Consider the following 13,761-nt stretch of genomic DNA (forward strand, 5'->3'; position numbering starts at 1 on the left):
TCGCGTGGTTTTCCTCGACCATCGGCATCGACTGCAAGTCAAAGAAGGGCGGTGGTTTCTCCCGGGTGTAGATTGATGTTTGGATTGGACCGTACCTTTGCGCAAGACCACCGAGGCAGATTTCTACCATCTCATCTTCGTCCACCATCACGTTGATGGACCCGAGTGCATCGCAAATCTCCTTTATCTTGGTGGTGTAGTCCGTAACCGACATGTCTCTTTGCCGGATGTTGTTCAGCTCTTGTCAGAGCTGCAACTTACCAGCTATGGTACTTGCGGCGAAAATCTTCCGTAGATTTTCCCAGGCCTCCTTCGGTATCTTTGCATCCTTGATGTCGCTGAGCATTTGATTATGCACACCGGACGCGAGACTGTACTGTACCCGACTCGTTCCTTGCTCTCATACCGGGAAGTCTTTGTGTGACGGCTTCGGTGCTACTTCATTTGTTCCTGCCATGAAGCTCCAATATCCATGCCCCAGAAGGTATTGGTGCATTTTATATGACCAAGACACATAGTTGCTCCGGTCGAGCTTCTCTGTTGGAAGTGAACTCGCCATTCCTCTGTCCATATATTCTCTCTATTTGTTGTTACCGGGTTCTAGGGTTTGTCTACGGAAGCAAATGTCGGCTGCAGAGGTTCTCAACCCTCACACTCTGATACCATGTGAATGTTAATGTGCTGAAGCGTCAGACGGAACCGGCTCAGCTGGATAGCAACAAAATGAGATGAAGGTTTAATGGAAAAGCTTCAAAGACAGAGGAGACAGAAAGAGTAGAACATAAAACTATATTCATAAATTAACTGTAAAACTCTATGGATACAACGTGCTAAACAACACTTTTTATACAAGTCCATAAAGGACTGATAGGATTACTGACAGGTACTTCAAGTCTCACAAGTGTGACTGACACTAACTACGAGACAATGATTACCTAGTAGTCTAGACTACTACTAGGCTTCCGGTTCCCGCTCGAATCCGGGTCTCCGATCTGGCTCCCTAATCCGGCAGGTTGTTTCCGGATACCGATCCGGCTCATCCTTCCGGATGCCGATCCGGCTCAGGCTTATTTGGCCGATCCAGATCCGGTTGAGCTTGCTCGCTCAACATTTAGTTAATATAGTTTTTAGTTGTAGGAATTCTGAGCACTTGTGTTAATATTTATATAGATCTATATGTTGTTCTACTACAACAAAATTGATCATGATACAGAATATGGTATCGTAGGGTATCATTAACATAGTTTAATCCATTCGTACTCTACAATTCTTTGATATAACGTTCGACTTTATTGATTGTCAGTGACAGAGTAGGTTGTCGATCGAACAACATAGTAATTTGGGCACGCCCGATTACATATGCATTCAGTAGAGAACAATCGACTAGATGTCGTTTTGTCTAGATATACTAGTCGATCGTAAACGTCCTTGTACACGATCAGTTACGAAGCATGTCAAAGAGGATTCTACTGTTGTTGATCAGCAATAAACAAATCGGAGGTGGTCTTCAGTTCCCGAGTTAACTGACAGTCAGTCGGACTGAAATCAGTTAGAAGAGGTATCATTTTACGATATCTGGAGTGAAGACAATATGCCTTACCCTTACTTGAAATATCGAGATGGCGCTGATATAGAAGTGCATATTACGGACTTTTTGACAACATGGGAAATAAACCATGTAGAGACTATCAACGACAGCTGAGGATAAGTCTAAAATTGTTGAGTTTGTTTTGTCATTAGATGGCCACTCGGCAAATTGGTTTGCTCAAAATGGTTTCTTGAGCGTTCGAAACATTCGAACAATTAACCAACAAATTTATTCAACTATTTCATTTGATAGCCCAATTTTATGCATCGTATCACGAACCGCATGAAACGGTGTCACAATTTGTCATTCGATTTTAGAATCTATAGCTCCAAATTTCTAGGTCAATTCCAGATTAGGAACTAAAGGATATCTTTTTGGAGGCAATCCGTGAACCACTACGAACAACATTAGCAGTGTTCAATTTCCACCATTAGTCAATTGGTCAAGTGATTGATAAGGCAATTGCTATGGATCAGAATCACAAAAATAAAAGAAGTATGGATATGTCGGCATTACACCATAATCTGCGGACTTTAGAGGAGTTACAGTTTCGACAAGCAGTGCAATGTACCAATTGTCTCAACACTAGGCATTCAACAATAGAATGCAGTTTGCGCACTCATTGCACATCTGTCACTCCAAAGCTCACTCCATAGAGCAATGTGAATATAATTTTCTTAATAAAGCAACAACGTCTATACGACAAATTCATCCGGAGAATGGTTACCAAGACAACCATAATAGGTTCAACAATAGGTATCAAGAGGATGATCAGTATGATAATCGAAATTATTCGGACAGATGACCAAATAATGATTGGAATGATTATAGGCGGAACGATGGTTATGATTGGACTCGTGATGAAGATTGATAGCATGATTATCGAAGAGATGATCGCAATAATCAGGATCAAGATTTCTCACCACCTTGGGATAATGGAACAAAATCGACCATCCAATAAAAAATTTCATAAGCCAAAAGCGTCTAGGCAAATTTAGCATGATTGTGAGAGAGAAAACCCGGATTTCAACGATGCTAGACGTCCACAATTTGAATAGGGTGAAGCTAGTGGTTCATCAATCCCAAATTGATATATTTGCAAGAAAGATGGGCATTATGCAAATCAATGTTCGACTAAAGACAAGGGAAAAGCACCTGTTGTTAATATGGTGGTTCCAAAAATTCAGGAGGTAACTACCAGAAGTAAAGGTAAGCAATCAAAATGAGAAATCCAGGACGCTGTTAGAAAAGCAGCCAAAGAATGGGTTGAAGAAGCGAATAAAAATAATGTGTCCAGAATGCTACAGGATAATGAGATAAACCAAGTAAACGAGCTACCCGGATCAATACCAATACGAGAACAAGAAGAAGCTTGGAAAATCTTGGCAAATTATCAAGTTTCATTACCCTTAACCGGCTTATTGAAATTAGTTCCATGGTTAACGGAGAAAGTGGCCACTTTGAATGCACAAAAAGGGGTAGAACAAGTATCGGTTAATTATAATCAACCGAACAATAGTTCGACAATTATGGATGAGCAAAATCCATCAATAAAAGTAATGATTCATGGACAAGAAATAGACGGAACTATTGTAGATGGCGGATCAGGAGTAAATGTAATCAATAAAACTACCTGTGATAAGCTTGGTATCACTAAATGGGAGGCATGTCCATTCTGGCTAGGAATGGCTGATACTAGTATGGTACGACCACTCGGCTTAATCAGACAGCTAGATGTCATTTTAGGGGGACATACTTTTCAAATATAAGTGGTAGTGCTTCATTTCGAGGCTCCTAGAGCATATCCCTTGTTATTAGGCCGACCATGGTTAAAGACTCTGAATATTAAGAAGAATTGGAATAAGAATTTATTAACATTCCGGAAAGGAAAGAAAAAAAATTGGGTGTCCACTCAACATAAGGTCAGTACAAGTCAGCAATGTCTACCAGTTCATGCAGAGGCAGTCAATATGATGGAGGGATTGGATGAAGCTGAGGAGAATAATTATTTCAATGACAACCCAAAAATCATTCCCTTGTTCGAGGTCGACATTTTGCAAGCTCTTACATCATATATTGACACATAGGGTGACATACTAATAGAAGATCAAACAATGAAAGAGATTCGCCTTTAGCAAGAAGCTACAAAAAATGAAATGAAGGTATCGCAAAGAGTTCAAGCTTCAGCATTGGAAGAAGTAAATTTAGTTGATGAAGGTATAACCCTTGAACCAAAAACAATATTGATCACCAAGGAAATGTTGTCATATGACAAACAACGACTCATCGGCTTACTCAAACAGTATAAACATGTATACGCTTGGTCCTTCGAAAACATGAAAGGATTGGATCCAGCCTTTTGTCAACATCAAATTAATCTTCACAAAGATGCTAAGCCAGTCCAACAACGACGGTATCGTCTGAACCCAAAGACTCTGATACCGGCCTCTTCCCCGGTTATAGTCATCTTCCGTAACCAAGGCATTCGGATCGGTTCCGGACTCCCGGTCCTTTCGGCGAGCTTCTTCATCTAGCAAGCTTCATTTTACCCTTGCTAGGGACAACTGCTCTCCTTTCAGCCTGACGTTGCCCAACGTGACAACTAACGTCTCCCAACTATCCGGGAGGGAACCGAGTAGGAGCAATGCGATTACCTCATCCGCGAGAGGTACTTCCAACGAGGTTTCTTGGTGTATTAGCCCCTGGAAGGCATTCATGTGCTCCGTCATATTGGAGCCGTCTTGGTACAGGAGCCTCACTAACTTCCGGAATACTGAAACCCGATTAACGACATTTTTGTTCTGGAACATGATGCCGATCTTCTCGAAGCGTTTATGAGCCTTACTTTCTTCATTGAAGTTGTTGTACAGGCTCATGTCGATGAAGCACCGAATATACGCCGTTGTCTTCATGTGCATCACCTCCCATGTCGTGGCATCGATCTTGTCCGGTTTCTTGTCCCCAAACTGTACCGGCAGCCAGAGATCTTTGACCACGAGCATGTCCCTGATCTTTGACTTCCACACTCAGTAGTTAGAGTTGGTGAGCTTGAACATGCCACTGAACAACTCTTCCATTTCCTTTGTCGTTCACTCTGATACCAGTTTGTGTGTAAAATAACACTCAGCCACAACAGAGTCTTAAACAACGAATGGAAGAAAACAAACTAACAACTAGAGATGACACAGGATGTTTACATGGAAAACACTAAACGGGAAAACCACAGGAGTCCACAGACTCCAACTATCACTATGAGAGGAGATATACAAAGTGAGACTTAGAGGGACCGACCTCGAGCTCTATGTCTTAGCCAAAACCGGCGGTTACAACAGAAAGTGCTCGTAGCTACTCTCTCGCTCTCTCTCTCTGTACAACAATAACAACAACCACATTTCTGTGATTGCCCTAAGTCATATGACCTTAGGGCTATTTAGAAATATAGCCTCATTGGGCTTATTCTAACATATTTACAAATTTGTTCCATCCTCCGGTTCTCACCGGGTCCATCCGATCCGGTTTCCGGATTCCATCCGGATCCCTTCTAGATCTGGTTCCTTCATCCAGTTTTCCTTCGGTTCTCAACCGGATCCCATCCGGACAGACCGAAATCCCAACACATCCATGTTGAATCAGTAGCACTGCTTGTGATTCAAAAGGATTATTCCAACCATTGAACCTAATCAATCCTATCCAAACCATGCGACCTCAAAAAATGTAAATAAGGTATTTGAAATAGAGGATGATGAAAGTAACACGTGATGAATTGGCTCACCAAAACTAGTATTTGTAGTAGTAATTTCCCATGCTTTGGATGTTGTTATATAAATCTTCAAAATGAACAGTGGACTCCAAGTATCATGAGAAATTGTATGACTACTCTTTACATAGAAGACTTGGGTCATATCGAGGGAGCCTTTTCACTCAATAATGGCATGCCACAAAAAATCATTGCATCAAGTTCTTAGAGGATGGAATATTAGTAAGATACATTGAGGTGTATGCCATACAATGTTGACTAAGCATAGGCCAACTAAAAGATTCCTCCCACCACTAGGGAAAAACATAATATTAGCACTTTGCAAACATAGACATAAAGATTGTGTTAATTATGTGAACTTGGATAAATTGAAAGCCACAGATATCTTGCACGTAGGTGCCCAAATTACAAGCACATCATACACAAGTATGCTACCCTCAAAGTAGACGTCACTTTGACCAAAGCTAGGTGAAGCTTCAAAAAGATAGGAGACTAATGCTTGTATTACCATGTAGAATTCAACATTTTTTGAATATCAATTATCTCTTTTATATCATGGAATATTCACTCCATTTCTGCAATGCAAGGCTCTGTTCATTTCTCCCGGTCAAATGGTAGTGTGGTTGCAACTAATTTTGCACGATTGGATAGGTTCTATGCTAGTAGCTTTTCTTGGGAAGCTTCTGGATCTATGGGGATTATTGTCGAGACGGTAACTTTTGATCATTATCCAAGTTAAACATTGTATTCACCAGAAGATCCTATCTTAACCAATTCCGTATACCAATCTCATTGCTTGGCGATGAAACTCATAGAGTTTCTATAGCTCAAACATGGTCTAAATATAGCTTCTCTGATGCCTTTCTCCTCAGAGATATAACTTATGCCATCCTTGATGTCAAAAGTTTCTTCATAAATGTAGTTGCCTCTTCACTTGATCCATGAAGTGCACAGATTGCTAATTTGCATCGAGCATTGGCTGCAACACAAAAGTTATTGGAAAAATACCCAAACTCACCTATGGTGCTCTCGGATTTACAAGTAAAAAGAAATTTAAAAGAAAAGCAACATGTGAGAGGCTTGTATTTCAACTGGCGTAATACAGCTTCTTGGTCACAAAAGTAGGATAGGGGGTTAACAGAGAGTTCTTCTGTCAATTTAAATAGAAGTATAAAACACTATCTATTAAAACCCTAAAACGACTTGATGGTTCTTACACAACAGATGATTCTGAGATGCGGGACATAGCTACGACAAATTACCATTAGTTGTTATCTGCTAAATCCTTCTTAGAGGAAGATCTTAATAAGAGACAACTTGAACTAGAGACAATACAATAGAAGGTCACTCATGTAATGGCTTCCCAGTTGCTTCAACCATTTACAGACACTGAAGTCTAGACAACGGCTAAATCCCTATGTAAATATGTGTGTCCTGGAAAGGATGTCATAGGAGTGGTATTTTATTTGCATTACTAGGACTTGGTGGGGCCTATTCTTACTAGGGAAGTTAATTTAATTTTCTTAACAGGGAATCTACCTGATGAATGGACGGAAGGAGTCATATACATGATCCCGAAATCAAATGCTCAATGTAATGAAATCTCAAAATAGTGTCCAATAAGTTTGCCTAAAGACATCTATAAAATAGTAGCAAAGACTTTAGCCAATAGAATGTAATCGTTGCTTCCCTCGATTATACATGATACACAATCAGGATTCCTTCAAGACAAAAGCATCTTTGACAATATCTTCCTTTTTTGGGAGATGATTGCATTGGCTCAACATCACAAACAGTCCCTTGCTATACTATTATTAGATTTTGAGAAAGCATATGATAAAGTAGATTGGGACTTTTTGGAGGAAATTCTATTAAGATTAGGGTTTCCAAGTGCATGGATAAAATGTGTGTCTGCATTATATAGAAATGCTTCTAGCTTGGTTCTATTTTCTAGCGGCAATAGTACATTATTTCCAATTTCCAGATCTGTTTGACAAGGTTGTCCATTAGCACCGTTTCTTTTCATTTTATTTGGGGAAGCTCTATCATCTTTTCTTATATCCTCGACGACGGCCATCCAAGCAATAGCCTTACCTATTGCAAACTCGACAGTTCTTGATGCTGAGTTTGCGGATGACACTGCTCTTTATATTCGAGGAGATGTTATTAATCTTGATCGGGTACAAAATGCTTTGCAGATATTTTCCGACACTACTAGAGGCTCTCTCAATTGGAATAAATCTGTAGGCCTTTGGGCCAGTGATGAACCGCATCCAGAGTGGTATCCAGGCACTGCATTTTGTTGGCTTAATCATGGGGAGCCCATTTGTTACTTAGGTTGTCTTGTTGGTATAGATTTACCATCTAAAGTGATGCTATCACCATTGCTATTATCAATCAGGCGTAAGATGGTATATTGGGACTCAAAGCAATTATCCTTTGCAAGTTGGGTTGTCATTGCAAATTCAGTGTTGTTGGCCTCACTGTGGTTTATCACATCTGCTTGGTTGTTCTCTAGGTCAACAATCATGAAAGTTCAAAGCCTCATACGTAACTTCCTCTGGGGTGGAAAAAATGGGTCTCGTGTAGTGGCCAAGATGGCATGGGATGTTTTGATTAGGCCAAAAAGCTAGGCACGGTTGGCTTTAATAGATCCCTTGATACAATCTTGAGCTCTCTTGACAAAGTTTGTAGTAAGAGGATTGTTGCTAGGAATAGAGGCATGGAAGGGTATGTTGCTTAATTAACTGATACAATTATCTCCCAAGATGGGAGGAAACTGGTTGCCTTCTTTGAAATGGATGTTCTTGACAGATGTGCAGACACCGAGAAAACATCTAACATCTAATAGATTTCTCCTGCGAATCGTCAGAGCATGGGATGTAATCAAATTTTTTTTACACAAGCAGATGCATAACACATGGGATGGTTGGATGAATCAAGCGCTTTTGGCTAATTCTCTCGCCCTAGATTCTATTGGAAATGTATTGGGCCTTAGACCTCGTCTTGCATGGGGAAAACTTGACAATGGGCCAACAACATCAATAGGATCCTGAATTCATTTTCAATAGATGCCAGAAGTGGATCGGCTTAAGTAGTTACACTCGATATATGGGGCGAAGACAATGACAATGGATATTTCAGTGGCCTTCTCAGATGCCTCAATGCGACTTCAGTCAATACAGGAGCATACGTGGTTTGGTTGCCTTATGAATGACATGATGCTCTTTGTTAAAGGAATTTCAACAAACGGGTGTATTTTTTATTTCCATATTCAATAGGATAATAAATTGCAGCCTTATACACCCTCAGATAATTTACTACAAAACCTACTTGTTTTTCCAGTTAGGGTGATTGCCAAAACTGGTAAGAAATGGCTCTTGGATCCACAACCGTCAATAGCTCATTTGTGGGATATGCTTTGGTTATATGCACGATAACCAATTAATAGGCTGATGTGGGTCCCAAGGGGATGGTTCTTGACTAGTCCTATGATGGATCCAATGCAGAAAGTTCTATTCTTTAAGTATACTCTAAATTTTGGTAGAACATTACTCATGTCTAAGAATATTCTAACTCCTGCGGCTCAAAAGCAGTGTAGTATGTGGGGTTTCAAGAAATCATTTGAAGCTATATTGGAAATGGATTTGGTCTTTTAGGGGACCAACGAAATTCATTCTCTTCAGATGGCTTTTACTACATGCAACACTACCAGTAGGTTAGTCATTAAAAGGAAATGTGGCAACTGTTCTTAGAGAATGTAGTTATTGCAGTGACTTGTAGGAAACTACCAAGCATGCTCTCTGGTCCTGTTCACTAGCCCAACATGTATGGAATAAAGTTCTTTCTTTATTCCTAACAATTAATGTACGTTGCCTCTTCTCCTCGGGATCAACAGTGTCATAGTGTATTTCGTACACTACATGAAAAACGTATAAAATAACCGATTGAATAAATATGAAGAAAAAGAAAGAAATATCAAAATATATATTACATGCATAGGGCAAGATTCAAACATTATACCTCCATGTTAATAATTTGAAGCCTTACCATTACACTAACACATCATGAGTGTTAAAAAAGTAGATATCCCACATAGAAAGGTTACTTCACGCATATTTTCTAAAGCTTTACTTAAAAGAAAATCACATGATAGAAAAAAGCTACACATGCACATTTAGCGTGCATAAACACTATAGTCGATAAAAAACGCATGAGGTTAGAGAAAGCATGATCACTTTTAGAAAAAGTATGTTAGAGAAAGCATATAGTCTATAGATAATAAAAAGCATGGATTGCTAAGACTCTCTCATCACTATATAAGGATGGGGAGCACAATGCAATAAAGAGGTAGGAAAACTTTGGAAATTGGATATATTTACAAAAACACCAATTAATAAATTATATTCGTGGGATTCACGAAATAAACTGTACTTGTGGGATTCACAAGGTTTCTATATCTCTCTCATTCAATCAAAATTCATATTCTTATCTTAATATTAATTAATCTAATAAAATACATTATACTCGTGGGATTCACGAGGTTTCTATATCTCTCTCATTCAATCCAAATTCATATTCTTATCTTAATATTGATTAATCTAATAAAATACATTATACTCGTGGGATTCACGAGGTTTCTATCTCTCTTTCTTAGAATCTATTCATAACTATACTCGTCTCAAATTCTTCCTCCTCCTAGTCCAAAACCCCAGCTGTTCCCCCCCGACTCACGCAACGATCCGACGTCGAAAGGCACAACAACGGTATGGGGGGTTCTCCATTCCAGTCTCTTATTGTATGAGGTAGATGATGTTGTAGAGGCTAAGATAGTCATCAACAAGCATCTAATATCTATCTCCCCTTTTCAGCAACCTCGAATGCAAATGTGTGCAACATATGTATGGAAAACAATATCTACAGTTACATTATGGACCTTATGGAAGTGTCGTTGTAAAAGACAATATGATTCCATAATTCTCCTTCTCTTAGATATATTGCCAGAATTATGGGAGAGCTTATTGGCGGTAGTGCATGGGCAATATGACAATATGTCGGGCTCTTCGGACCTTGTTCTTAAGAAAAGGAAAAAATTGCTGCAGTTATGGAGGAAGTTGCCTCTATTCACAGTCTCCTCTCAAGGACCAATATGGAAATATCATCACCCCTGGCCCTTGCCTTGATCATCCTTTTTGTATATAACACTCTCTAAGTGTACATTTTGTAGCTTTTCAGCGTTTTTTCTTAATACTAATGAAGGAAATCTTTTCTTAACACACTTCCACAAACAACTTGTTGAGTAATAATGCACATAGGTAAGACCATCAATACTAGATTATGGAGATCATTTCTCCTCATGTCTAATCTACATGAGGCCAATTCCACTTCTCAAATTTCGTCATAACATCATTTTATGATATTAACGAATCTTGAATATGACGTCTTAATTGGTATTGGCTATCTCCAAAATCATTCTAGCTATGGTATTGAGGCAATGATTTTAGATAGTTAGGAACTCGAAAACATGAATACACCCATATTTGTACTCAAAATTTTCCTCATAGGGTAAATTTGGTTTTTTTCTCTTTCTATGAAAGCATTAGAATTAGAATGAGAAAATTTTATCCATAAACATTTCAATCTTGACCCATGAGATCTATTTACACAAATATTCTTGGCGTGTGTCTCATTCCTAAGAAGTGATATTTATCCTTTCGAGAGAAAAGTGTCAACATATGAATAGTACACTCACATAATATCCCGACCTTCTAGGTGGTGCTTAGTATGAACTCTAAGTTATCACACTCTCTTAATGTGTCGATAAACCTCTCATGAATCCCACTATATGTTGACCATGGACAAAGCAAATGATATGAATCCTCTATTTTCTAGGTCTTCATTGAACACCTTACATTTCATCGTACTTGATAAATTTTGATGCCATGATAGAACTTCCATACCTAGCTTTAGGGTAAAAGCTTTATGAGAGTTAAAATTGATGATGGTTACATATTATCGTTTAATATGATCGTTTTTAACATACCTTTATCTTTTCTATATAGTCAATTTTTCTAATGTTAGAATGTAAAAATAAAGGTCACATTTGATGCCTAAATGTAAAATAAAGTACTTGTATTTGAAAAGTATTTATAATATATGCATATATATGAAGAAAAGGTGGGAAAGATGAATTTCAATCAATGGGAAAGACCTTCACATTGTTGTTGGATGGATGGCCCCCCTCCCTCCAATCACAACAGTATACAAATTAAAGAGTAAATAAAATAGTAAGAGGGTGAGGTGTTGTGAGTTTGGAAGAAAAAGTGCAAGTATATAGATAATGCTAACATCCTTGGGATGAGGAATTTACTTTTGCAATTATATTTGCCATTTCTTACACATCTATTTAATTAGACTCTATCTTATACGATGGATGGATTTGCATCCCCTTAGTACAAAATTATAGAATGGGAAAAGAATTTGCATCAAAGAGAAAGACCTTCACGTGGTTGATGAATGTATGGGGCCCCCACTACAGCATTATACAAATGAAGATGTGAATAAAATAGCCAAAGGTTGGTGTGTTATCAAATTAAGAGTAAAACAGGGTCTATAAAATAATTCGTCACTATTACTTATGCACCTAGTTTTATTTGAATCAATTAACAACTAAAAGGCCATGACCATGACAGATAGAATGGATGGATGGATGGGCCTCCCACTATAAGAATATAAAAATCAAAGTTTTAGTAAAGGAGCACGAGAAATAAAGGAAACATATACATAAATATTGATACTTATTGTCCTCATTCCGACATTCGAGTTCCTTTGTAGGAATCAATGGTCCTTCTCACCAACCCGATTTTCACTTTGATCAATTACAACACCAATAATGTTCTTCCTTTGCACTCACTTTGCCTTTTTAAAGGAGTTCAAAAGTAAATTGAAGATCCTCTCTTCCTCTACTGTAAATAAATAAGTGGTTCCTCACATGAAGCCATGTATCCCCAATACATACACATATGCTTCAAGTTCCTACTAAAGAGAGAGAGAGAGAGAGAGAGTTCCATCCTTGGAATTGAAGTATCTACCATTTCAACAATGGCTCCTGTCACATCCTCAGCCTCTGCTGCTCGCCGACATCCTCCTCACGGACCTGAAACCTTCACATTCTACATCCACAACCAAGTATACAACCCGGCAGTCAACAACTCCGATTTCGACTCCGCGTACAGTGCGGGGCCCTTGGATCTGGGGCAGCCCAACCCTTATAGCTTTGGTGTCCGTTCCACGTTCGAGAACCGAATCACAGCAGACCCATCCCCAGAATCGGAGCCCATCGGGGTGGCTCAGGGTGTGTGGATGTTCGACTCCCAGAAGGGATACGTCCTCATGCATGTCTTTACCGCTACCATCACATCGGGACCTTACACAGGCACCATAGCCATCATGGGCCAGGTTGAGGAGTCCCTGTCCACCCGCACCTTGGCTGTGGTTGGTGGCACCGGAGACTTTCTGGCGGCACGTGGTGTCGCCATAAACAAGCTCGTGTCCATAGACCGAACGCCGCCCACCCACTGGACCCTCTCCTTCGATCTGGATCTCTACTACTAACTAAGTTCCCATCCAACTCTAATATGTATATTGTGGTGTGCAGCATGTGTTTATGTGCATTTCACAATATGAGCCTGTGATGTTTTATGATTTATATTTGTAATTTTTGGCTATACTTTACTTTCCCTTTATAATGTATTTTGTCTTTCTTTACTTCCATATTTACAATATGTAGGCGTTAGGAATCAAATATGTATATGGCAGTGACTTTCTTTTCTCTCCAAACTTGGTTTGTTTTGTGGATTTGGTTAAACAAGGGTATGGTAATGCAACTTACTAGTTGCCAATGATGTCATTATGGTGATGAGACACCACACCGACTCTTAGATAAAAAGCCACGTCTTTTAGTATTTACAACTTATTTAGTTATTTTCATTTTGTTTCAGTACCGTATCATTTTATTTGAGCTTTGCAACACGAGAAAATGCCGGCCTCCATTGAGGTTGATGGCATGAACCATCCCTACCTTTCCTTCTTCAATTAGATGAGACATGTGTAATGTCATCACATTGTAGCTATGACGTTGGAACTTCAAATAATTTCATTTCTTCAAGCGTCACTCGAATGCAATCAACTTTAGTTCATGAGAAGGAAATTGTTGTTTGTTCCTAGGACCAACAATCAATGGCTCCACCATTAGTGGAGAAACAAAACCAATAGAGTAAATTTCTGATTGTCCACATTTCCTCCCAATAAGAGAAACTCCAACTTGTAGATGATCTCCCAGTCTCGATAGTAGATGAGGGATTTTTCCAACCACTTAAAGTAACTTTGGATGAGTTTGATTGGGTGGATGAATAGG

The 13,761-nt window shown here is 39.1% G+C and overlaps 1 protein-coding gene across 1 annotated transcript; it reads left to right on the plus strand.

Moving 5' to 3' along the window:
* The first annotated feature begins 12,389 nt into the window (after positions 1–12,389).
* LOC147869078 (disease resistance response protein 206-like) lies at positions 12,390–13,112 on the plus strand. Its single transcript, XM_087326309.1, has one exon. It carries the CDS (start codon positions 12,447–12,449, stop codon positions 12,957–12,959), a length of 513 nt encoding a protein of 170 aa, XP_087182435.1. The 5' UTR covers positions 12,390–12,446; the 3' UTR covers positions 12,960–13,112.
* Positions 13,113–13,761: the final 649 nt, after the last annotated feature.

This window comes from Azolla caroliniana, unplaced genomic scaffold (assembly GCF_043228905.1).
Source record: "Azolla caroliniana isolate FFs.n. ecotype wild unplaced genomic scaffold, voAzoCaro1.0.p SCAF_1, whole genome shotgun sequence".
Classification (NCBI taxonomy): Eukaryota; Viridiplantae; Streptophyta; class Polypodiopsida; order Salviniales; family Salviniaceae; genus Azolla; species Azolla caroliniana.

What these genes read in the sequence shown, in the direction of transcription:
- LOC147869078 (XM_087326309.1), top strand. Translation starts at nt 12,447, where the DNA reads ATGGCTCCTGTCACATCCTCAGCCTCTGCTGCTCGCCGACATCCTCCT.